Source organism: Simochromis diagramma, unplaced genomic scaffold (assembly GCF_900408965.1).
Source record: "Simochromis diagramma unplaced genomic scaffold, fSimDia1.1 OVJJ01000802.1, whole genome shotgun sequence".
In the NCBI taxonomy this organism is placed as follows: domain Eukaryota; kingdom Metazoa; phylum Chordata; class Actinopteri; order Cichliformes; family Cichlidae; genus Simochromis; species Simochromis diagramma.
In genome coordinates, this window is record NW_024387492.1 from 23,528,317 (window position 1) to 23,554,008 (window position 25,692).

General features: G+C 43.5%; 2 protein-coding genes across 4 annotated transcripts in view; one reads left to right on the plus strand and one right to left on the minus strand.

Moving 5' to 3' along the window:
- Positions 1–1,866: 1,866 nt before the first annotated feature.
- The window catches only part of nmbr (neuromedin B receptor), an 81,670-nt gene continuing 57,844 nt past the window's right edge, over positions 1,867–25,692 (minus strand). The window contains exons 4-5 of the mRNA XM_040017679.1: positions 7,257–7,495; positions 1,867–4,216 (exon numbers count right to left, since the gene is read on the minus strand). Coding sequence (XP_039873613.1) covers positions 4,057–4,216; positions 7,257–7,495 — 399 coding nt within the window. The 3' untranslated portion in view covers positions 1,867–4,056. The remainder of the gene's footprint in view (positions 4,217–7,256; positions 7,496–25,692) is intronic.
- LOC120725048 lies at positions 10,224–12,499 on the plus strand. Of its 3 annotated transcripts, XM_040017681.1 has the most exons (4): positions 10,224–10,823; positions 10,854–11,025; positions 11,260–11,542; positions 11,724–12,468. In XM_040017681.1, exons 1-4 carry the CDS (start codon positions 10,784–10,786, stop codon positions 12,366–12,368), a joined length of 1,140 nt encoding a protein of 379 aa, XP_039873615.1. In that variant the 5' UTR covers positions 10,224–10,783; the 3' UTR covers positions 12,369–12,468. The 3 variants fall into 3 exon arrangements, with proteins under 3 accessions (XP_039873615.1, XP_039873617.1, XP_039873614.1); XM_040017683.1 differs by lacking the exon at positions 11,260–11,542 and having other exon boundaries at positions 10,854–11,174; positions 11,695–12,499; XM_040017680.1 differs by lacking the exon at positions 10,224–10,823 and having other exon boundaries at positions 10,838–11,542; positions 11,724–12,467.

The following is a 25,692-nucleotide window of genomic DNA, read 5'->3' on the forward strand; positions in this document are numbered from 1 at the left end:
TGCTTAAATAATCAGATTAAATAGTTGTTAAGGCCTGGTCCATTTTAATAACATTCAATCAGTCTCAAATTCTGGTTTCAGTTTGTGGAAACTCTGACAGAGTGTAGCTGATCCTTTTATAAAGTTAGAAATATACAAGCTCGTCCAACAGATTACATGTTTCTGAACAGAAACCCAGGGTGGGCAGCTAGCTGGGAAACACTCCTTCAAATGCTCCTTTCAGGCCAAGTTTGAGGTGCTCTGCAGTTTGCAGGCACAGAACAGGCTGACAGCTTTCCTCATAGTCAGCAATTCAACAAAGCAGGCGTGATACATGAACCCAGATTAACTGCTCGATTCCTTTCAGTGGTTCTTTATATCTGAGAAAAAACACATATTGTGGAGAGATCTTGGCACTGGAACATAAACTGATTGGACAATTAATATGTGGTTTAATGAGCCGAGACGTGGAATTAGAGCTGCAACAAGCGGTTTGACTATCTGAGTCCCTTTTCAGGCAAGAACGCCAATCATCAACCTTTAGTTCTCAGATCTGACAATCTGCAGCTATATTTCAGGGGGAAAAAACAAGCTTTCCAAAGCTCAGAGAAAAAGTGGAACTTAATTTTTAACATGGATATGAGTCACTTTTTTTAAACTTTAAGAAACAGACAGAAGCCTTGCTGTATGTAGCCTTCTGCGAGCGTTCTTCTAATTCTTTGTAGATTGAAATTCTTTAAAAAGTTTTGAGCTACACTAAAAACTAAAATGTTCCTCTTTCTTCCATGCCCAGATGTTTTGGCATGACTGTCATCACACCAGCCTCCTTAAAAGACAAAACGGTCATTTTTACCCCTGGCGGCAATGACAGCGTACAGAGTGACAGGATGAAAATGATAGCGGCTCAGAGATGCTGCTCATTCCACTAAACCGACAAAAGACTCAAGCAGATGCAACTGAAGTGTGTATCCATCTGCACTGTTGCCCTTTAATGGTGACGTAAAACACACACACACACAGACTACTATATTTTCACTAGTTAAGGGTTTCGAGCCATGCCTGGTTTATCACTGGCCTGATTGAATCCATAAAAGTTCTGATGAAGGTTATTCTGTGAAACTGAGCCATGGTCAAACTATAAGGTTCAACAGATGTGACGAATCCACCGCTGTCCATCCACCCAAGCCCGTTGACAGCTGCCTGCACGCTGTAATTTCAGCTTCTTACATTTGATTGTCTAATTTAAAAGCTACGAGCCTGAGGTGACGACCAGCAGCCAGGCTGCCCTGTAGCCTGTCCTCTCTCCACTTTAAATAAGCCTTTAAAAAACATTTATTTCTACTAAAATATGGCAATGATGCTGCAGATTGGTGTGTGAGTGTGTGCCTGTGCAGAAGCATTTATTCTGTGACTGACATTCGAACAGGACTTTCCAACACAGGAAGGTGAAGCATGCACAACATCAAAGAAAACACACTCAGTTTAAAAGAGAAGAAAACTGACACCAAAACACGGTCAACAGGACGTCACAGCATCTCTTTGAAAATATGGCACAGATACTCCATCAGCTGTTCACGCTAAGGCAGAAGCACAAAGCTCTGTTAGGTTTTGCATTCACCAGGAAAGGCTTATTATCAAAATCTGATTCTGCGGTGACTTCAGTTACAGGTGAGCAAGATATTGTCGGGTGATGATGGTAATCTTGTTCCATGGATGGGTGAGGAGCTGCTCCTGATTGTTAACAGTCGGTAACAGGATTCATTGAGGAGATCAAAAATGAGCATGAGTGTCACAGCTCTGTCCTCAAGAGCACAAGTCTGTGTAATTCTTTATTTCACAAGTCCATAAAAATTTGTGATGCAATTAGTTAGTAATTATGGAAGGAAAAGGGAGTTCAAACTAGTCGCTCTTACTTCATAACCCGAGGAGTCTTCATGAAGTGCACAGCAGGGCAATGCTTTGCATTTATCTACAAGCAGGCTAACAATTAATTCACCAAATAATATTTGTTTGGAAGCAAAGCACTTCCTATAATTTAGCTCTTATTAATGTTCCAGAACACCCTGAATCCACGTTTAAAGCCCTCTTGTTTCTACGTTGCTTTAACAGCTTCTTAAATTGGAATCAATCTGCTTTTCCCTTTTTTCACTTACATCTCCGGTTCCATTGTCAAATACTCTCGTGAGCCAAAGCTCCAAATATTGATGTCAGTGAAATTTGTAATACCTCTGGAGATCACCTTTGATCATAATCCACTTTAAATCTGCAATCTAAGATTGCACTGCAAAGTATGCATCACATTCGAGCCAATAATAAAGTCCAGTATTGGGCTGAAGTGTGTCGGGTCGGTAGTTCAGTAAAATCTGTTTTTTCTTCTGCTTCTCTCAGAGCTGTGGAGGCCGATATAAATGAAAGCCTGGAATCGTGCCACTACACTCGGCAAGTAAAACCACTCACAGAAAAAGACATTTCAAACCTATCAGGAGAGCAAAAGTCTCTTAAAGCTCGAAGGATAATGAGACGGATGACATGAAAAGCAGGAGGAACAGTTTGCTGCCTTTCAAAAGACTCTGCAGTTTATTGGCAGCCAAACAACAGCAACATTAAAGTCTGCAGTTCAAAAACAGAAACATCAGGGAATCTGAGTAAAACAGAGACTCTGCTGATGTGAGCAGACAGGTTCAGGTTCCCCTTTTAACACCAAAACTATGGCAACAGCAGCATTCATTTTAAAATGAAAAGCAAGAGCTGCTGTTTGTTGGCTGTGAGGGGAATTTCTCCTGTACAAATATACATTAAAGTAAATCAGCGATCTCACATCGCAAGATCATTTTCTTCTCATGAGTAAATCAAGAGCTGCAGCTTAAGCTATGTGCCTGTCAGTCATTTTCAATCAGACCCAAGATGCTTGCTCAGTTTGGTCAGCGACTCAATTTGAAGCAAGAGAAAGTGACCCGCAGCTTTCCAGCAGAGGATTATGGATCACACTCTGTGCTCGAGCTTCTCAGGTTGGCGATGCTACTGCCTGCAGAAATAGGCCACACTGGGTACTTTCCTAACACCCAGCAGCACTTTGAGATTTGCTCCATGAAAACACAAGCAGGACCTTGGTGAGGACAAATGCCCGCTGGCCTCCAACTCAAACCGCCTGTGTTATTGTTCAAGGACCAGAGGGCTAACGAGAGCAGCCCTGCCAGACCCTGTTCTCATCAGAGGTCCTTATGAGTTCAACACACACAGCAAGTTAAAGAGTTTAAGGCTGCTTCCAGTAATGTGACATCCAGAAAAACTAAAGCTGGCACCAGAGAAGCACTTTTCACAAAAAATGTTTTAAGACTGTTAGCTGTTAAAACCTGGTGGATACAGCAAGCAACAGAGCCACAAAACAAAGAGCTACCAAACAGATTCAGGTTCAAGTGCATTCATCTCCAAAGTGGTTTTAGGAGGAGTTCGGATAAAGACAGGCCACACCCCATCACTGAGTAGCCTCCGAGCATTCTCCAAGACATATCCTTGGATAAGATGTGAACATTTTTCCTCTGAGAGTTCTGAAACCTTTATCTGAGTGCAGCAGACAAACGAGCCCACTCAGTGAAATCAACACACAAAAATGGCTTTTTAGATGAGTCCATTGACGGTGAGCCTCCCGGGAGCAAAGCACAGAGAAAACGAGCAATAGCTGCAGATATGCTAACGTTGCAGCCATGCTGTCGGCTTTAAAGTCTGTGAGGCTTTTCTCACAAATTTGATTCCATCCATCTTTATTTTTTATGCAGTTACTGTTAATAATAATCTGGAGAATCATCCTGGAAAAAAGTGTTCTTAGTTTTTATACTGTCCATCTTGTATTTCTAAGAGGCACTTTCTGTTTGGTTGCCAAGGTAAGGATGTAGACGATAACTCTGATGGGAAAGGAGCGACCGTTGCAGCCATTCAACTTGTACAAGACTCGTGTCCGCTGTCCTTCCCTCCACCATCCATCGCTGCTCCGCAACAGAAAACCTCTCCTACGATAGTCCAACATTTCACACTCGGGAGGAGGTGAAGCTGAAAATGTCAGACTCTTAGCGTCCTGCTTCACAGAGCCACTTCCTGTCTGTTGGGGTTTCCATTGGCTGCCGGAGCGAGGGCAGCAGTGGGCGTGTTCTTCTTGATGGAGGTGAGGCGGATGTGGGAGGTGCTATGCAGATAGCTGGCTTGGCGCTCAGGGCGAGGACCTCGACCACATCGCAGCTGACTGAGAAGGAAGAAGAAAGCAAAACTCAGTGCAGATGTTAGTGGCGGGATTCCTGTTTACCAGATATTTTTATCGTTAGGAGTTTGCATGAATGTGGGTTGAGGCGTAAACCTCTGAGTGGTCAGTAAGCCTCTGTATCCCGATATAAACACCAGCCCTTTTACCATTTCACAGATGAGGAGAGGTTTGTGGGGAACATGCAGTGTGTCTGCTGAAGCTGAAAGCATGTGAGATTAGCGTGTTAAAGTTTTACAGGATCGTAGTTTCGTAGCTGAAAGGGCAAAAAGAAATCAGGTCTGGTTTCCATTTATTAGACTCATGTCACTGAATTCTGTTTTCATAAGCTGACATTTCAAACTTATCACTTCTTTGTTCCACTACAAAGAGTTTTGTGCTTTTGCTTTATTATCTCTGAAAGGTCTTAATAGCTCTGTGATAGAGAAGATGATTGTAGCACTGGGACTACAGAGTTTTACTCAGTAACTGTCTTGGCAAAAGAACTCACAGCAATGGTTGCACATCTATCTTTTTCCATGTTTCAACAAATTTTTAACATTTAAACCTGCTGTGGAGGAGAGGATTGCTAGCTCTCTTCTGCCTTTTCCTGACTCATTGCTGGTCGTCGTTGTGTCACTGCCGTCAGCCTAAATATCTGGAACCGTGCGCACACAATCCTGCCTGCTCGATACCACTACTGGTGGTCTAAAATACAACAGTGTAATTTAATCTGTCTGCAGCATGTGAGAACATTCACTGTGTTTAAGTTCTTCTTTCAGACTTTAGCACAAATGTAGATCTGCATCTAGAGTCAGACGTACAAAAGAACAACAACAACAAAAAACTCAGCATGGGAGTAAAGACTGGACTATGTATGCACAGAGGGTTGATGGGGGAGCAAAAGAAAACAATTCAAAGACAGAGATGAAACAACCCAAAAGATAACCACCAACATAAAAGAAATGCAGTGAAGGCATTAAACTCAATAAACTCCAGGCAGAAACCAGAAAACACAGAAACTCTTCACTCGAGTAGAAATAAAGCAAAACACAAAAACTAGAAGCTCTAGGATAATAATAAGGAGTAATCAAAACAGGAATGCACTCTGACATTTCTGTAACAGAAGAACCTTCACAGAACTCACACAGGAAACTAAGAATTCAAATCTCCTTAAATACATCAAACCCAAGGACCACAGGACTGCTGTCGGCTGTTCCTGCTTTAAGTCGTAGCTCTGCAGTTTGGTTGTCTGCAGTTTTACTTCCTCTACTTCTCTTTTGTAGAGATTCTCATTCAACAGTAGCTGATGAAGAATTTAGTTCTATGCTGATTTTTTTTAGCCAATAATTAATCATTGATTACAGCCTATATGGAAAATCTGCATCACGTCAGCCACAGATGAATGCCTCTTTCCAAAGAACTATTAAAAACTAAAAAGAACTGGCATGCATGCATGTGCTGGAGATATTTTTCTTCCAAAAGTCATAATCCTCAGAAACAGGCACACATGTTAATTGGCTCTCTGGGTGCAAAAGGCGAAGAAACATTTCTGTACTTGAAGTAAATCATCACACATGGACAAATTAAATTGTTCACCTGTTACATTCTTCAAAACAGGCAAATAGCTATAATTGCATCCCAAAGGCACATTTTACTTTTCCTGCGGCGTCTCTGCTGCTTCTGAGGTGTCACGACCTGCTGCAAATCTGAGCTGAATGAGAGAAAAGCCCGTCCCCGGGTCACGGTTTCCCGCTTTTTGGGAAGGCTGTGCCATGGTTACGGTGAAGAGTTTAAATTTGGGTTTCCATCGTGCGGAGGCAGAAACATGATGAGTTTCAGGAGGTTTATTGGGTACTCAGGAGGAGTTTTAGAAAATGGCGAGGCTGTGATTATTTTTCAGCAAGTTATAAGAATCTATTCAGACTGAAGAATGAAATACTCGCTGTGTGGTTTTTATCTGAATGCTCAGTCTTGTATAAATGTTCGCCCTCTAGAAAGTTTTGATTAGTCTGTGACTGCAGCTTCATGCAGTGTAAACACTCGGAGCACAAAACAACACAAACACGCTGCCAATGGCGTGCAGCGCAGACGAAGCGCGGCCTCGGCACTCAAAGACGTTTCCATCCGTATCCTTCCACCGTCTGTAAATCAGCTACATTCATATTTTATTGATGCAATCAGTAAAGTAGTAAAGACTCACTGGAGCATTCAGCCTCTGCTTGTTTTCCACCTTTTTATGGTGACAGCAGTTAATGTGAGCAGTAATAGAGTTAGCTGTAGCAGCGTCCAGTAAATCAGCATGCCATGAACATTTCTACCTATAGTGAAGACAAACAGCAGCATTCACACGTTCAATCTAATTTCTTCTTCAGTAGTCGACGTAAAATAAACATGACCACGTAATTAAGCGTGTTTTATATCACAGAACAGCCGAGACGAGCTCTGAAGCTCCTGCATTCGCTGGCTGACATCAAGCATCTGCCTCTGCTTGATGATTTTGATTTTTGAAGCTGATATTTGTAACTTTAACTCTGAATAACACACAATCCTGGCACCAGTGAATTTTAAATAAATGTAGAGCACTGACAGGCTGTTTGGGAAAATTACTGACATATTTCTGAATGACTGACGGACATCTTCAGTGGGAGCAGCTGAACCTGCAGCTGAGAGCAGAGTGAGATGTTAGTCTTTTATAGACACTGAAAAAATTAATTCAAGGGAAATGTATTCAAATGTAGCTTTTTCCATATGTTTATTTTTATTATTATTCTTTATTATTTTTCTTTTCTGGGAGTTTTGTGTGTATCCAAATAAGTGATGCTGAACATTTTACTAATCCAAATGCTGCAGTGCAGTTATGAATAACACTCTGCAGGAGCACACCAGTGTGCACACTTTGGAAATATTAAAGGGGGAACTTGCCCACCTTATTGTTTGTGAGATGTTTGAGAACAGTGTCATCTGTCTCTATTCTCTGGGGCAGTGCAGGGATCTGGTTAGGTAACATAACCGTCTCAGGTAAAAGCACCTCAATAACTCTGACCTGTTGAAGTGTCTGCGGAAACTCTCACTGAGCAGGTAGAGCGCGAACGGGTTGACGCAGGACGAGGAGAAGCTGAGGACCCGGGCTAGAAGAGTGATGACGAGGTGGGCCAGCGACAGATCCATCTGGTGGTAGTGGAAGGAGCGGTACATGTAGAGGACGTGGTTTGGGAACCAGCACAGGGCGAACAGGCCCACAAAAACCAGCACGATCTTAGCCAGACGCTTCCTCGTCTCCATCTGGAAGAAAAGAATTTAAAGCGATGAGACATCACAAGCTGGAGACTACATCTTCAAATGGAACTCACTGGATCTCACATGATCAGACCTCTCTGTGATTCATTAGAGGAAACATGAGCTGTGGAGGTGACTTGGAAAAGAAAAGGATCTGTCTGCATGTTGAACTGTCTGATTCTTATAGTTTGGCCAGGGTCACAATGAGAGCATGTGGAGGGGATACAAACTTTGACAGGGGGGCAAATGGCTCAACAAAAGCAGGAGGGGACATTCACGCTGTCTCTTTTGTGCACAGTTACACTTGCACACATCCACAACGTCCATAAACACAGATTATAAACTAAGATGCCACGAATACAAAAACCTTAAAGGTGCATTTAAAAACACAGACATGGTCCTTTATAAAGGACTTTCCCTTCATGACTTCTTAGTCTTTTCTATATTTGTCTCACTTTCTTGTTTCAGATCATTACAGACATGTTGGTATGAAACAAAGATGGGGTGTGTGTCTTTGTCACAGACTCTGAGTGCAGAGTGTCCTCACATTTCCAGATGTTTTGCAATTTTCAAGTGAGGTCTTTAAAGATTTAAAGCCAGCAGTGGTTTAATGACCTGTTTTTGGTTCCATTACGAATGAAGGGAACTTCCCAAAGTCTGCCTTTGATGGCCCATCAGCTCCAAAAGCTCCATAAGCTGCAGTGCCCTCCTCAGTAACTGCTGCAGAAACACTCAGCTACTATGATATGTTGTTACTCCAGTAACTTTTCAATGTTTAACTGTTTCCATTACAGCCTTTACTTATAGCTGTAAAAGTGTGTCAGTAGAATTCAGCTGAGGGGGCACAGTGACCTTTTTGGACACTCCTGGCCCCCGGGGACGTCCCTAACGCAGAAGCTCATTTTGGCTAAAGGTCTTTGTTTGTTAAAGTGACTCCTGCCTGCTCCCGCCTGTATGCAGGGCCACAGCCACACATACTCAATGCTTTGTTGGTCGTCCCTTTTAAGAACATTCAATGGTTTTGGGGGCATATGTCTGAGCACTGCTGCAAACGTATTAGAACGGGCGTGTTGGAGTCCATCCCGGGCACGCATTTTATTTATTCTTCCTGAAATTTGTAACTTTTATACATTTTACATGGAAATTGCTTTGCAAAGAAAAACTCACAATCAGGAACCAGGTGACAGTTAAACAAGAATGGCAGTTTCCCAAGTAAGTCACCTGCATCATTCAAGTTTTTGTTTAAACCTTTTGCTTTTATAACATCACGCTTGGATCACTGCAACTCCCCTTTAATAGGGGTTGGCCAGGGGACTTGGTCACACCTACAACCGGTGCAAAATGCTGCGGCACGGTTTTTAACTGGTAAAAGAACATTTGAGCATATTACTTTGGATCTCCTTACACTTGCTTCCAATTTAATTTAGGATCGCTTTTAAAATCCTTTTACTGTTTTTTAAATCCTTAAATGGCGCCTGTATATTTTGTCTGATGTGGTACAGTCCTATGTCCCCCCTCGTTCACTCCAGGCAGCCGAGCAGCTGTTGCTCTCGCTCCCTAAATCACAGCTGAAACTTCTCTATTGTGGTCCCGAAGCTTTGGAATGATCTTCCTCTTCAAGGCAATCTACGTCAGCGGTGGTTTTTAAATCCAGGTTGAAAACTAATTTTTTATTCACTGGCTTTTGACTCACTGGGTAACTGACATTGTTATTTTATTGTTATTTATTTAGTTATTTATTGTAGTTCGTGTTCTCTTTATATTTCTGCTGTACAGCACTTTGGTTGACCATGTGTTGTTTTTAGTGTGATAGTGCTATATAAATAAATTATAGTATGGTAAACTTCTGAAGGTTTAAACCTGTCTTAACCTCTAATTTCTTTCCAGGTTCTCACAAAGTTATCTGGACATTTATTTTTATTTACTTTATTTTATTGTATTAATGTTTTGTTTTAGGTTTGCTGTGACAAATGTCTTCAGTCACTGAATCGTTTGTCCAACCCTCTATCTGTTCACATACACACACACACACACGCACACACGCGCGCGCGCGCACACACGCGCGCGCGCGCGCGCGCACACACACACACACACACACACAGTATAACTTGTACGCTTATTTATATGATGTAATTCTCCAATAATACAACCTATGTTCAGAGTTCTTGTGTATCCCTGCCTGCACACATTTGTTTGGCTTGATTTTTAGTCTTTGGAGGATAAAGTCATTACTGCATGGATTGTCTCACTAATGAGTGTTTTTGCAAAACTCAGCGTTGGCTAATTAGAATTTAAGAAAACCCACCATCTCCTCCCTGAACACCATAAAAAATGTTTGTCACACAAGTTGAGTACGAATATTTTGTGACAGCTGGGATGTTCATGAAAAGCTTTCCATTATTATGGTTTTGCTTTTTTTCTGTGTCTGATGGCTCTGCCCAAAACATATTATTTGTTGGAAGTGAGCAGCATATAAATATGGAGACTGATCTGTATTTAAAGATGAAGAATAAACCTTTCTGGAGACCAAAGCAGAATAAAAGCTCTAATGGGGGGATGCTGAAGTGGATGGATGGGTCAGCGTCCGCCAATCAGACATGCTGGTTTATTTTAATAATGACTGCAATCTTCCCACAACCTCAGTCAGTTTTGTTTGTGATTGCAGATCATAAAACAACATGCACTTCTCACTCTAAGGCAACGTCACACCAAACAAATATTCATGTAGGCCATTTCTTCTTACAGTCTGATGCTGATTAGTTAGAAGCAGATTCGGTGAGCCAACGTTTCTATAGTCTTCATCAGTCGCACCAAAAGGCAATAGGACTTAATAGTAATTTTTTGACTAATGAGTTGTCAGAAGTGGTGAGTCTCTCCACAGCATGTCCCATTTTTCTGTATTACAGTTTTTGCCCGTTGCTTGAACACCATGAACCCATGCCTAGACTAAAGTAACACAAGTTGAAGCTTTTGTTACCATACCTCAAACACATGTACCCCTACCTTAAACAAAAGCGCTGCTTTGCACCCCAGTTCCAATTATGCAACACACCTACTCCTTTATGCAACACACATGGTCCTGCATGCTACACTCCATTTCATACATAAGACACTTCGCTCACAAAATGAAATTTCAGGGTGCCATTCGGAAAACACATGTATCCAAAATACAAAACACATCGGGTAATTGCAACCACTCAAATACACACCTGAAGGCACTTACTTGCAAAACCGAACACCAATTAGCCAACTACAAAAAGCCCTCAGCGTAGCCATTTCAAGAACTTTGCAAGCATGGATGGAGGGAGAGCAAGAGGAAGAGGAAGAGGAAGAGGTAGAGGAGGAGGAGGAGGAAGAGGAGGAGGAGGCCGAAGAGGCCATGCACGGACCCATATTTCTGATGAAATAAGAGCAACTTTGGTGGACCATGTCATCAACCATGGCCTGACTATGAGGGAAGCTGGGCAGAGAGTCCACCCACATCTAAGCCGCTTCACAGTGGCATCTGTAATACGAACATTCCGACTAGAAAACAGGTATGTCTTCACCTCCATACCTTCTGCTCTACTCAGATGGTTTTATAGCACTGTTCTACAGTATATCACATTACCATATCAAGTGTACGGGGTGCTAATGCTCCTTTTGCAGCCAAAGTGGCTGATTCCTTATATTGAAGTACAGTGTTGTACAGTGGATGACACAGTACATACAGTAAAGTACTGTAAGAAAAATAAGCAAACCGATGACAATATGTGGTTGTATTTCTCCAGAATGACTCGAAGACCTTCTGGGGGAGGACGGCAACGCCTGTTCACACAACAGCAGGAACTTGCCGTTGTGGACCTAGTGAGGGCAGACAATGCCATCCGTCTCCACCAGCTACGACGGAAAATACTTGCAGACAGGCGAGTGTTCAGCAACATAGACCATGTGAGCATCACCACCATCAGACGCATCTTGGGTAAACACAGCATCACCATGAAGCAGCTCTACAGAGTCCCATTCGAGAGGAACAGTGACAGGGTCAAAGGACTTCGAGCTGAATATGTACGGGTACGTGTAACTGTCCCTTACATTTACAATAGAGTATTGGTGAAGTCCAGTAGCAGCTGAATATGTACCATATCAGTACCACATGGATCTATTCTGAGAGCTACACAGGTACCTGTGTGATGGGGTGAGGGTGCTGTATGTGTAGCACTGTAGTACAGTGATATGTTCCCCTTTTTTTCAGAGAATCTTGGCCATGGATGGAGCTGCACAGCCTCATGAATACATTTTCATTGATGAAGCTGGATTCGACCTGAGCAAAACAAGACGACGGGGTCGTAATGTAATTGGCCAAAGGGCAATTGTGCACGTCCCAGGGCAGCGCGGGGGAAACATCACATTATGTGCCGCCATATGCCTTCGAGGGCTTCTGCACCATCATGCAATACTAGGTCCATACAATAGCCAACACATACTCACATTTCTAGATGCTCTCCATGATATAGTTGTACAGAACAGACCAGATCAGCCCAGGTTTGTGGTGATATGGGATAATGTCAGTTTCCATCGGGCTGCTCTGGTCCAGGCCTGGTTCTCCAACCACAATCAATTTGAAGTGGTATACTTGCCCCCTTACTCACCATTTTTGAACCCTATAGAGAAATTTTTTTCGGCTTGGAGATGGCGAGTATATGACCGCCAACCACATGCCCGCATGCCTCTTCTGCAGGCAATGGAACAGGCCTGCGGCGACATTCAGGTGACAGCAATCCATGGATGGTTTCGACATGCAAGAGGATATTTTCCCCGGTGCCTAGCGGGAGAGGACATTGCTTGCGATGTTGATGAGGTCCTGTGGCCAGACCCCAACAGACGGCGGGATCCATGAGCCCACTTATGCACAATTGTCATGGTTTTTTGTGTTTACAGTATAGTGTTTTTTCTATTGCAGTATTATTGTGTTGTTGTTGGTTTTTTTTGCTTTATCTGAATTCATGGTACTGCAATGTACAATATTGAGTAGGTCTGTGTCTCCTGTAAATGTGCCTTCTGAATAAACAATGGAAATCAAGGACTGCAGTGTTTTATATGTAGAAGACTAGTGTGTTCCCCCTGATCTGTCAGTGTTTGCATATGATGCAAGTATGTGTCATTTTGTCAACAGAGTTACATTTTGACAAAGGAATGTCAGGTTTTGACAGCAAAGTTTAGGTTTTGGGAGTAGAGTTTCAATTTGGCACAGATGTGAATGGTATATTTCCCAGTGTTGTGTCATGTGTACTTGTGTGTACAGTTTTGGCACAGAGAGCGGAGTTTTGCAAAATGTGTTCAAGCAGTGGGCAAAAACTGTAAACACTTGTAACTGTATTGAATGAATCCAGAAGGCAAACAGAGTTGAAACAGTTGCCTTCATTAATGGGTTTACATTTGAAAAAGGTGTACATACATTTGAAAAATGAATACATAAGAACAAAGCAAGTAAAAAAAAAAAAAAAACACAAGAGTTGACCCAAATGTCTGTTTGAACAGAGGAGGATGCCACAGTGTTGAGGGAAAGGTTTTGTAGCTAAGGTTCGCCCTTAGTTTTCAGACAGGTACATGGAATCACGAGAAGACCCAGGGATCCAGCGTGGAGAATAGGAGTGGTTATCAATGATATAAGTGCGGGCTTTGTCTCGTAAGTTCATAAAAGAAAGAACTAAGATTTTAAAATGATACCTAGTCCTGACTGGAATCCTCTTCAGACACTTGTATGTAGCAGAGTATGTTGAAAGCATTTTGTACAGATGGGAGGCAATTAATAGATGCATTATACAGACAACAAAATAGACCATTACAGTAGTCGAAGCTGGAGGAGATGAAGCCAAGAACAAGAATGTCCAGTTCACTTTTTGAGACAACAGTATTAAGTTTAGGAATATGTCTTAAATAGAAAAAGTAAGCGTGAGTCAGAAACTTGTTATGATAATCAACAGTTAAAGAGTTACGTGTGCTAGCTTGAACAGTGGATGAGAAAGAGCTCCAGAATGATAATTAAAGACTCAGTCTTATTTGTGTTAAACTGCATAAAAATATTTACCGTCCAACCATTCACTACATTAAGTCAGTTAAAAGCAGAGGCACAGTTGATTGTCGTCAGCATACGGATGACTAGAAATGGTTTATAACTAGTAATAATGAGACCTAATGGCAGGATATACAATGAAAACCAGATGATAATTCAGCCACATCTGACCAGAAACTGCCAACTGAGTCATCGCAGTGAAAAATAAAACTCTTTCCACAAACGCATCTGAGCAGCATAAATTAAATGGGCTTACTTGTCTTTGTCCTCACAAATAGTTGAACCTACTAAACCACCTGCTAATGCTAAAAATGGTAAGATGCTAACACTGGATTGACAATGACAAGATGAATTCATGCTGCTTTTTGTTTGTCAGGCAGGACACGGAAATGCTTAGAAGCAAACATGAGAGATCCTCGCAGTAAAAACAGTAAATCCAGCAGTTTTGCCCCTCGATCGTTTACTCTGGTGTAAAAATGTACTCAAGCTCGATGGACCTGACAGTTTGACTCCCATTGGGACTTGCATATGAAAAGCAACGATGAAACAGATGGAAAACAGAATGAGTGATGGGCGGAGACTCCAAAGAATGGATTTAAGATTATAATACCAGCAGATGCATGGAGCGTACGCCATCATAAGAGGAACCTGACCTTGTCAGTCTGATGCTCAGCAATTGTTAGAGACACATGGAAAAAGGTCAATCATGTCAGTCAAATGCATTTTACACAGGTCACAGCCCAGCTCGACACAAACACGCAAAAAATGTCAGCGGCGTTTCTTCAAAGAGCTTCTCTGTGTAGGGCAGAGGTCACACCCATCAGACTTGCTGGCTTTCTGATGCTCCTTTAAACAGGAGAGCAGCACACCGACCTTCACCATTCCCTTTTTAAAATCCTCATGAGCACAAATTAAACTCTGAGTGCATTCAACCTTCTCACTGCAAACACAGAAAGAAGTAGAAAATCAGCTCTGCAGTACGATGTTTGACACAAAAGGCCACACGGAGTACTCTGTGGAGGATTTTATTCCCCCTCAGGTGCACAGAGGTTTTTTCCTTCTCTGTGCTTGCATCTCTTTGATATTTCAGTGACTCGCCGTGAACGTCACAGCACTGCAGCGAGACACAGTTTGTCAGTAACAATCAGCCGGTGCAGAGTAACAAGGACCGGGGGCCATCTGTGTGTCAACTTCATCATATCCTCTGCTGATTGGCTGTCACAGGAGTCACCTAAATCCTCTCAAGACTTGTTTAACTTTTTGAAGTTTCATTTCACTCCTTTGACCAGAATGTGTTAGTTTTAAATTCTGTGTCATTTGATTTGTTAGTTTTAGTCAAAGTTGACACACAGATGCGTGTCAAAGAAATGCTCAGCATCCCACACACGGGACTTTGAGTTTCACAGCAGACAACAGGCTCATGTGAAGCTGTAGCGCACAAGTATCAATTTCATGGGGTAGAGATTTTTATTTGGGAAAATGTCGTGTTTTTAAAGGATAGAGATAATAGATTTTTAAATAGATTTTAATTGTAGTAAAACCCCTTCTGCGAGCATCTGCCAGCTTGATTAGCAGCATGAAGCCAGCAGCAGCTGAGAATTCGCAGCAGGACCTCCCGACAGCATCACCTGCAACCTGCAGTCGCCACAACCAGCTGCTTCTCCTACTCACTGAAAGTTTCTGCTGCGCTGTAACTTCACTCCTAACACCTGTTTCACTATTTATCTGGAGGCAGGTTTGTCTTGTTTTTAATTTAAGCAGCCAGTTAGCATCTGGTAACAGACTACTAGGTATGTCTGGACAGGGTCAACATCCTTGTCAAATATGCTACTACAACTAATAATAACGGTCATAAGTCCTGTATTTTATTTCAAACATTATCCACACAACACTGTTAGCACTTATTTACACTTCTTTGGCCCTGAAATTCTCTGCTGATGTTTAAATGTTGTATCAAAGCGTAATTTGCACACAATAAGAGGATTGTCAGCAAGTGAATAAATTAACTGAGGCGTGCATGTGTTTCTTTTCCACAGTGAACCTCCACAGATGTGTCTTTCCAGCTACGCATCATTAACAGCAGCCAGCTGCTTCTCACCTCACCTGACTCCACCATTAAAGATGAGAAACGTTTGTATAATAAAAAAAGTTAAAGCGACAGCAAACTCTGCTGATTGCAGAGCAGGAATCATCTCAGTGCTGCAGGCGGGCTGCTGATTTGTGTTTGCTCTGATTTGCTGCCAGCACTCGGGCAGCGCTTGGCATCTTTCCCGAGATCCTCTTAGGCACCTGCTGCTACAGGCCACTACTCATCTGGAAGGCTGGATTATGTCAGTGTGTGTTTGCATGAACTTTGAGAGGTACAAATAAACTTTTCCTACTTCTAATTTCTTTGCAGTTTGTAAATTATTTATTTATTGTGTGTGCCTGTGCCTCTGCATGTGAGTGTTTGTGCTCATCTGGGAGTTGAGAGCTGTCGGCCCCCATTAGATGTACGTCTGAGATGGATCCATCACACAGCCATCACTCTGTCATTTTGCTTTCACACTCCACATGCTGCAAAAATGCCAATATCCAGAAAAGCCACAACAATCCAGAACTCAATACACATAACTGACAGTGAGACCCATGAACCAAAGCACAGGGTCATACAGAAACATGAAGACAGAAATCAGGGACTCAACAATATCACACGGAATCAGACCTGATAGTTGAATAATAAAGAAATCCAAAACTTAGCCTGTATGAGAATCCAAAGTTAGGACGCTTGGAATAAACCCTCAGTAGAAGCCCAAGAATCCGATGCCTTCATCAAACAATTAAAAAAGAAAAAAAAACTTTAGAAAAAACCATGGGACCAAGACGGCAAGGAGAGGCTTCATTCCGTACTCGGTCGGAGTGTGGTGGATCTTAGTGTCTTGCTAAACATCATAAACCTGGGAGGAGGACGGTTCCACAGTGTTGGTGTTCCACTCATGTGTAAACTGTAAAAAAAAAATACTTATGAGCAAAATGGTTGATTATGACATGTTATTAGTATAAATTACAGTGGACATTCCCATTGTCCTTCAAGGAGCAGACACATTTGGGCCTAATCAGCGCTGCTTTTGCACAGGTGCCAGTGACTGATTTAAAAGTTACACAAGTCCTCAGCTGGACTGGAAGTGGGTCACAGAAAGTTTTCATGGCTTAGCTGAGACTCAAATGTCACAACACACCTGACATTTGACCCAACCAAGGTGGACTACTGGCTGAGTTTGACTTAACACTACCAGTCAAATAAAATGCAAATATGGATCATATTTGGGTTGTTGTTATCAGGCCAATATTCCTGGAAGGAGTCACTGCAGGTGAGGTGAAGAGCTTTTCTAAAGTTAACAGCTACACTTGTTACCACAGTTCCAGTGACAGCCTCCATCACCCCTCCACCTCTCCACCTGTTCAAGCAGAAAAGTGTTTTCTTTAACAGACCATAAAAGTTGATTTACTGGCCCAGGGAGGTCAAACTAGTGTGGACACCTTGAGGATTTTGCTCAGTAATTTAGACAGTTATTTCAAAGTCTTATCTAAACTAATTGGTTTTAATGATGGTGAAGGAAAACAATATTTTGTAGCTTTTCTTCCACCTTTTTTTTTCTTCTAGCACCTTCTTTTCTCTTTTAAGTGGATTTGAAGTGTTTCTCTATGTGAGCTTTTGTCTGTATTATTTTAAGGTGTTCACCTTAAAGATAATAGTGATTTGGCAGTATTTCAACAAAATCGAATAATTTTTGATCTGTAGCGGTTTCTTATAATGCCTTTAGTCAATCATTGTTACTTAAAATCAGCCCCAAAAATTAACACTCTGAAGACTTTCAACAAAATTCCAGTCAGTGCTTCCCCAGGAAGACAATAACAGGAAGCTCCCAATATGTGAGTCTAAAGCCTGGTTGGTTTCATGACCTTGTTTCACTCATGTTAATGCAAACATTCACAAAGCAACTTTGTCGGTACCCCAAAGCTTTAGGTCTAGCTTTAGATGTAGCTTTAGTTCTAGCTTTAGGTCTAGCTTTAGGTCTAGCTTTAGGTCTTTTCTAAGGTTGAGCTGCCTGATAATGGTCATCCATCGCAGGCAGACCATACCTCGGATTCATGTTTCCATATTCTCAGATGCTTTGTTGCTCATGTCGACTTTTCACCCGTACACATCAGTGTAAAACTGCGTTTGTATTTCACCATGTTGATGCATTAGACGTAATCAGTGAATATTATTTGTGTACTCTTTTTTTACACTTTGAATTTAAGCATGTGTCTTTCCTCAGACAGTGTTATTCAGCTCTTCTCTGACTGTCTCAGCCTGAGAAAAAATTGACTTTCAATCATGCAGATCAACCACCTTCCTCGGTGTGCTTTGTGGCTTCTCGTTGGCAGCACCTGAAAAGATCTCTGTTCGATCAAAATGCAGCACTATGAAATGAAATTTGCTGGGAGCATCTTATCTGTGCATGCATTGTCTGACTTCTGCCTTTGGCTTGTTTTTGATCCTCACAGCTTGTTTGTCTGAGGGAAAGTCGCAGTGATGATTAAAAGAAAAACTCTGATTGTTAGTGGGAAACAAGACATGAACGGGCCTCTCTTGTATCAAGTTCACACACTTTGTCAACACATCCATCCACCTGAGCCACTTCACTTTAAAAGGAGAGCTGCACCTTATCAAACATATGCAGCAAAAACACATTTCGATGCAGCAGGCTGGATACGTGAAAAACTCCACACCATAAAGACTTTAAATGTCGCCATAGGAAGTTGAACTTTCTCAACTCCTGTTGTTGGATGTGTGATGACAACAAGCATGAAAAGCAAAAGAAATCTGGGAGTGAGAAGCAAAAAGAACTTGTCTCTGCTGCAGGGCACACACTCCAGGCCACAGAGGGAAATGTGAGTATGGATTCATTCATATTTCTGATGCTGACGTCAGTAGTTGAGTTGGAAAAAACAGAGTCCATTCACCCACACAAAACTTTCATGATATGAAGGTTTCAGAACTCAGAGGAACAACTCTGAATAAAAACATCTCAGAAGCAAAGTATGAATAAAGTTAGAGGGAACAAATATGCATGCATCAATACAGGAATCATGGGGTGTACTTAGTTTTTCATAGACTGCATAGAAACTAAGTACACCCCATTATTCAATAATAAGACGATAAGAACTTGTGTTGTTTGCTGTAAGCCTCTTTTAACAGAATAGCTTCAGTTCTTTGAAGTACATTCAGGAAATTTCTGTTGCAGATTTACTGCTGTGCTCAGGATCATTGCCCTGTTAATGACCCAGTTTGGTCCCAGCTTTAGCTGTGGGACAGACAGCCTCACATATAGAAAACTCTAGAATACTTTGTTAAACAGATGAGGCCACTGAGTGACTGCAAGATGGTCAAACGATCATCACTGCGCAGCTGATCTGATGTGTTTGGTTTACGCCAAACCTGCTGCTGTGCATTATGGAGAGAATCTCCACCTTCTCAACAGTCCAAAGGACTTTATTACAGAAGTCTTGTTGTTTGTGCAGATGCAGCTTTACACACTCGGGCGCCCTGCTGGCACACCCTGGAGTTTCTCTGACCATTGCATGATCAGAACTTTGGATGAATTTTCTGCAATGTCCAAACCTAGGAAGATTGGTGTCATTTTATCACACACCTGTTAAGGTTTTAGGAATTTTTACCCAGACCGGTTAAATGCCACTTTTACAGAGTGGTCACAGAATCTCTTTAGCAGCTCCTGGGTCCTACTTACCCTCCTAATTCCTATAAAAGCAGGAAGGGTGTACTTAGTTTTTCAGAGTCCTTAAAGCTCCACATACAAACCTCTACACACACACACACACATAAAAAAAAAACACCCAGCACGCCCCTGAGGGCGGTTTATCCTTCAAGCCCGGGTCCTCTACCAGAGGCCTGGGAGCTTGAGGGTCCTGCGCAGTATCTTAGCTGTTCCCAGGACTGCGCTCTTCTGGACAGAGATCTCCGATGTTATTCCTGGGATCTGCTGGAGCCACTCGCCTAGCTTGGGAGTCACTGCACCTAATGCTCCGATTACCACGGGGACCACCGTTACCTTCACCCTCCACATCCTCTTGAGCTCTTCTCTGAGCCCTTGGTATTTCTCCAGCTTCTCGTGTTCCTTCTTCCTGATATTGCTGTCATTGGGAACCGCTACATCGATCACTACGGCCGTCTTCTTCTGTTTGTCTACCACCACTATGTCCGGTTGGTTAGCCACCACCATTTTGTCTGTCTGTATCTGGAAGTCCCACAGGATCTTAGCTCGGTCATTCTCCACCACCCTTGGGGGCATCTCCCATTTTGACCTCGGGATTTCCAGGTTATACTCGGCACAGATGTTCCTGTACACTATGCCGGCCACTTGGTTATGGCGTTCCATGTATGCCTTGCCTGCTAGCATCTTGCACCCTGCTGTTATGCGCTGGACTGTCTCTGGGGCATCTTTACACAGCCTGCACCTGGGGTCTTGCCTGGTGTGATAGACCCCAGCCTCTATGGATCTTGTACTCAGAGCTTGTTCTTGTGCTGCCATGATTAGTGCCTCTGTGCTGTCTTTCAGTCCAGCTTTGTCCAGCCACTGGTAGGATTTCTGGATATCAGCCACCTCCTCTATCTGCCGGTGGTACATACCGTGCCGGGGCCTGTCCTTCCATGATGGTTCCTCGTCTCCCTCCTCTTTCTTGGGTTTCTGCTGCCTGAGGTATTCACTGAGTACTCGGTCAGTTGGGGCCATCTTCCCAATGTATTCTTGGATGTTCGTTGTCTCATCCTGGACTGTGGTGCTGACACTCACCAGTCCCCGGCCCCCTTCCTTCCGCTTAGCGTACAGCCTCAGGGTGCTGGACTTGGGGTGAAACCCTCCATGCATGGTAAGGAGCTTTCTTGTCTTTATGTCAGTGGCTTCTATCTCCTCCTTTGGCCAGCCTATTACCCCAGCAGGGTACCTGATCACGGGCAGGGCGTACGTGTTGATGGCCCGGATCTTGTTCTTACCATTCAGCTGACTCCTCAGGACTTGCCTGACCCTCTGCAGGTACTTGGTGGTTGCAGTTTTTCTAGCGGCCTCTTCATGGTTCCCATTCGCCTGCGGGATCCCCAGGTACTTGTAACTGTCCTCTATGTCTGCAATGTTGCCTTCTGGTAGTTCAATCCCCTCAGTTCTGACTACCTTCCCTCTCTTTGTTACCATCCGACTACACTTCTCCAGTCCGAACGACATTCCAATGTCATTGCTGTATAGCCTGGTAGTGTGGATCAGTGAATCGATGTCTCGTTCACTCTTGGTATACAGCTTGATGTCATCCATGTACAGGAGGTGGCTGACAACTGCTCCGTTCCGTAGTCGGTATCCGTAGCCAGTCTACCAGCCAGAATACCAGAGGCGCAAAACACCAGCTACTGGTACACAGAACAGTCAGCCGAGACTGCAAGACCAGACTGACCAACCTGTGCACTGCCTGGATTGATTACAAGAAGGCCTATGACTCAATGCCCCACAGCTGGATACTGGAATGCCTAGAATTGTACAAGATCAATGGGACCCTAAGAGCCTTCATCAGGAACTCAATGGGGATGTGGCGTACAACACTAGAGGCCAACTCCAAGCCCATAGCACAAGTCACCATCAAGTGCGGGATCTACCAAGGAGATGCTCTGTCCCCACTGCTGTTCTGCATAGGCCTGAACCCCCTCAGTGAGATCATTAACAAGACTGGCTACGGATACCGACTACGGAACGGAGCAGTTGTCAGCCACCTCCTGTACATGGATGACATCAAGCTGTATGCCAAGAGTGAACGAGACATCGATTCACTGATCCACACTACCAGGCTATACAGCAATGACATTGGAATGTTGTTCGGACTGGAGAAGTGTAGTCGGATGGTAACAAAGAGAGGGAAGGTAGTCAGAACTGAGGGGATTGAACTACCAGAAGGCAACATTGCAGACATAGAGGACAGTTACAAGTACCTGGGGATCCCGCAGGCAAATGGGAATCATGAAGAGGCCGCTAGAAAGGCTGCAACCACCAAGTACCTGCAGAGGGTCAGGCAAGTCCTGAGGAGTCAGCTGAATGGTAAGAACAAGATCCGGGCCATCAACACGTACGCCCTGCCCGTGATCAGGTACCCTGCTGGGGTAATAGGCTGGCCAAAGGAGGAGATAGAAGCCACTGACATAAAGACAAGAAAGCTCCTTACCATGCATGGAGGGTTTCACCCCAAGTCCAGCACCCTGAGGCTGTACGCTAAGCGGAAGGAAGGGGGCCGGGGACTGGTGAGTGTCAGCACCACAGTCCAGGATGAGACAATGAACATCCAAGAATACATTGGGAAGATGGCCTCAACTGACCGAGTGCTCAGTGAATACCTCAGGCAGCAGAAACCCAATAAAGAGGAGGGAGACGAGGAACCATCATGGAAGGACAGGCCCCTGCATGGTATGTACCACCGGCAGATAGAGGAGGTGGCTGATATCCAGAAATCCTACCAGTGGCTGGACAAAGCTGGACTGAAAGACAGCACAGAGGCACTAATCATGGCAGCACAAGAACAAGCTCTGAGTACAAGATCCATAGAGGCTGGGGTCTATCACACCAGGCAAGACCCCAGGTGCAGGCTGTGTAAAGATGCCCCAGAGACAATCCAACACATAACAGCAGGGTGCAAGATGCTAGCAGGCAAGGCATACATGGAACGCCATAACCAAGTGGCCGGCATAGTGTACAGGAACATCTGTGCCGAGTATAACCTGGAAGTCCCGAGGTCAAAATGGGAGATGCCCCCAAGGGTGGTGGAGAATGACCGAGCTAAGATCCTGTGGGACTTCCAGATACAGACGGACAAAATGGTGGTGGCTAACCAACCGGACATAGTGGTGGTAGACAAACAGAAGAAGACGGCCGTAGTGATCGATGTAGCGGTTCCGAATGACAGCAATATCAGGAAGAAGGAACACGAGAAGCTGGAGAAATACCAAGGGCTCAGAGAAGAGCTCGAGAGGATGTGGAGGGTGAAGGTAACGGTGGTCCCCGTGGTAATCGGAGCACTAGGTGCGGTGACTCCCAAGCTAGGCGAGTGGCTCCAGCAGATCCCGGGAATAACATCGGAGATCTCTGTCCAGAAGAGCGCAGTCCTGGGAACAGCTAAGATACTGCGCAGGACCCTCAAGCTCCCAGGCCTCTGGTAGAGGACCCGAGCTTGAAGGATAAACCGCCCGCAGGGGCGTGCTGGGTGTTTTTTTTATATACATATATATAATATCCAATGGTACTAATGATATTCTGCGTGTTTATCAACCCTCCGCTGATGGACTGTCATGCTGTCATGGCAGATGGCTGGCATTCCCTGAGCTTGGAGATTTCTTCCTGTTAAAAGGGAGGGTTTTTTTTTCTCACTGTCACCAATTGTTTCCTCAAAGAGGGTTCTTTGAATCCTGAGGTTTTCTCTGTATTATTGTAGGGCCCTTACAATATAAAGCATCTTTAAGCGATTTCTGTTGTGATTTGCTGCTATACAAATAAAACTGCAGTGAATCATTTAATTTTGGGACAACAGCCAGGCCGTTAGCTTCAGCTTCATCTAGCTAAATGCCCTTCCAGTAACGCACAGGGGTGTGAGAGACCACGACCAGCCTCACTCCAGTGGTCTAAAACCGAGCAGGGTCCTCGCAGAGATGTAGAAGAGCAGCCCGTCCAAACACACGCACTCAGACTCCATCTACTACAGTTTCGTTTTGTAAACTCTGTGACTGGAGGGCTTTTCTGTGGGCTTTTCTTTTGTGAGCATTTCATGAATAAACATGAACTTTTCTCACTGTTTTCATATCAGAGACAGAAAATAGAAAAGTCTCACTAAAAACTGCTGCTGCAACAACCTCTGTGTGTTTCTGAAGTGGCAGCCTTTGTGTGTGTTGTTGTTGGCCCTTACTGCTGCTGCCATTGTTGGAGGTTTTGCTGAAAGCACATGTGGCAGCAAAACAAGAAAGAGACAAATTATGATGTGTACTCCACTGCTTATCTGAGGGGCTGCTGTGATACAGGACCTACAAACGCTTGGAAGCACCAGTAGATGGTCAGAGGTGGGAGCCACGTGTGATGGAAAACAGCAGAAAAGGAAAGACACTTACTGCAACATGCATACATACTTCTGAAAATAGCTCATGTGGACACACTTGATCAACACCATTAATTTATTTACAGAAATCACAAATGCCTTGCTAACCATTTCAGTTAATCCGAGAATAACAAAAACTAGAGCTTGCTGAAAAAAAGGCTATTTGGTTTTGAGAAGCAAGCTCCAACAAATCCAAATGGCCCTGCAACCAGCATATTGTGGTGTCACAGGCCAGTTTCTGCTCTTTCCAGTTCATTAAACTAATTCTTTTTGCTCAGAGACATCCCAGCATGTAGTTGGTAGAAACTCTTTTTCATAAGCAAAAACTAACTTGGACTAAAACTTCTGTGGACATAATAAAGTGCACAGCTTCAGCCAAGATAATTGTCTTCAGTTTTCTGCTCTGCACACTGTTTAGTGTATAAAAGTGTTTTGCCAGCATCTTTGTCACACTGAACCACCTGTTGCTCTGAATATTATTCGTTTTTCTGTTGTGAAGATTACCCAGGAAAAATGGATGGGCTCGCTCTGTCCTCCTGCTCAACCAGGTGTTTTTGGCAGCTGGTGATTGGTTCTTATTTTCTCAAAGAACAGTTTAGTTGAACACCAAATATCTGCCATGTGTGACTAAACCTTTTGATTTGACTGTTGGTCCCTGTTGTCTATGTAAATGGATTGCAGTTATATTTAGCAAAGCTCAACGAATGCTTTTCCCTCCTGTACTTTTCTCTGCCTGCTGTCAGTCCCATTCTGAGAGGAAGCAGGAAACTGCAGAAAAGCTGCTTCTGGAAACAAACATCGGTGACAGAGCTGAAGTAATGAGCTTTGAATGGAAAATGGCTACATTTACATAGACTAAGCATTCAAACAGAACTTTATTCTGTAGAACTGATGCAGTTTATTGATCCTAAATTGAGACCAACAGCCAATTTAGAGTTCTCTGTCTTCTGGTTTCTCTCCGTGTTCCATGGTTGCTCTGTCTCCCTTGTCAGGTGTATACCCTTGTCAAGTCCGCGTGTCTGTGTTATGTTTCCTGTTTTACTTTGAAAGTCCATGTCTTATGTTAATGTGTCTGCTTTTGCTTCCCTTCCCTCATTAGCCCTGATTTGTCCCAGCTGTGTTTTCCTCCTGTCTCCAATTCACTGATTGCTCCCTCAGACAGCGAACATGATTGTCTGGACTGTGGGAGGAAGCTGGAGCAGCTAAGGAAACCTACAGAGCAAAAGTTGTAAATATAATTTAAGTTAACCATTAGTGAAATGTTAAGGATAACATATCCTATAAATGTAATGAATACTGCCTACAGTTACTGAGTCTGCAACTTTATAAAGGAGCGTTATCATGATGTGGCATGCTGTCCTGCTGGAAGCAGGAAGAAGATGGTGCACTGGGATCATAAAGGGATGGATGTGGTAAGCAGCAACACGGAGGAAGGCTGTTGGGTTTAAATGATGCTCAGCTGCTGCTGATGGGCACAAGACTGTCAAGAAAACCACCTCATCATCACGTCATTGATACAAGGCAGGCTGGATCCATGCGTCCATGTTCACACCAAATCCTGACTGTGTGCGGTGTTCAGAGATGCTCTTCTGCATATCTTGACTACAGTGAGTGGTTATTTGAGTTAGTGTTGCCATCTTGTCAGCTCTCCTCTTCCCCGACTCAACAAGGCATTTTCTGCTCTCCCTGGATGTTCTGGGTCATTCTCTGTAAACCCTAGAGGTGGTCCCTGTAGATCAGCAGCATAGATTATTCTAAGTGCTGACAAGCTTTTGTGATAACTTTGTTTTTACTGGATGATTTCGCTGTGAGATGTGCAAGGGAATAAAGTTCTGACAGAACAACGAGATTATCCTGATGGGCTTCAGAGCTGGTTGATAGGGTTGTTTCCTGCATGTAGTTTCTTCACACACAGCAGCTTTTTATTTTCTCCTAATATCCTCAGACATCAGAATAAAGCAACAGTCCAAGCTGGTGGCAGGGGAGGCAA

Coding starts and splice junctions, on each gene's coding strand:
- LOC120725048 (XM_040017680.1), top strand. CDS start 10,940: ATGAGGGAAGCTGGGCAGAGAGTCCACCCACATCTAAGCCGCTTCACA. Junction 11,543..11,723: donor TTCGAGCTGAATATGTACGG/GTACGTGTAACT, acceptor CCTTTTTTTCAG/AGAATCTTGGCCATGGATGG.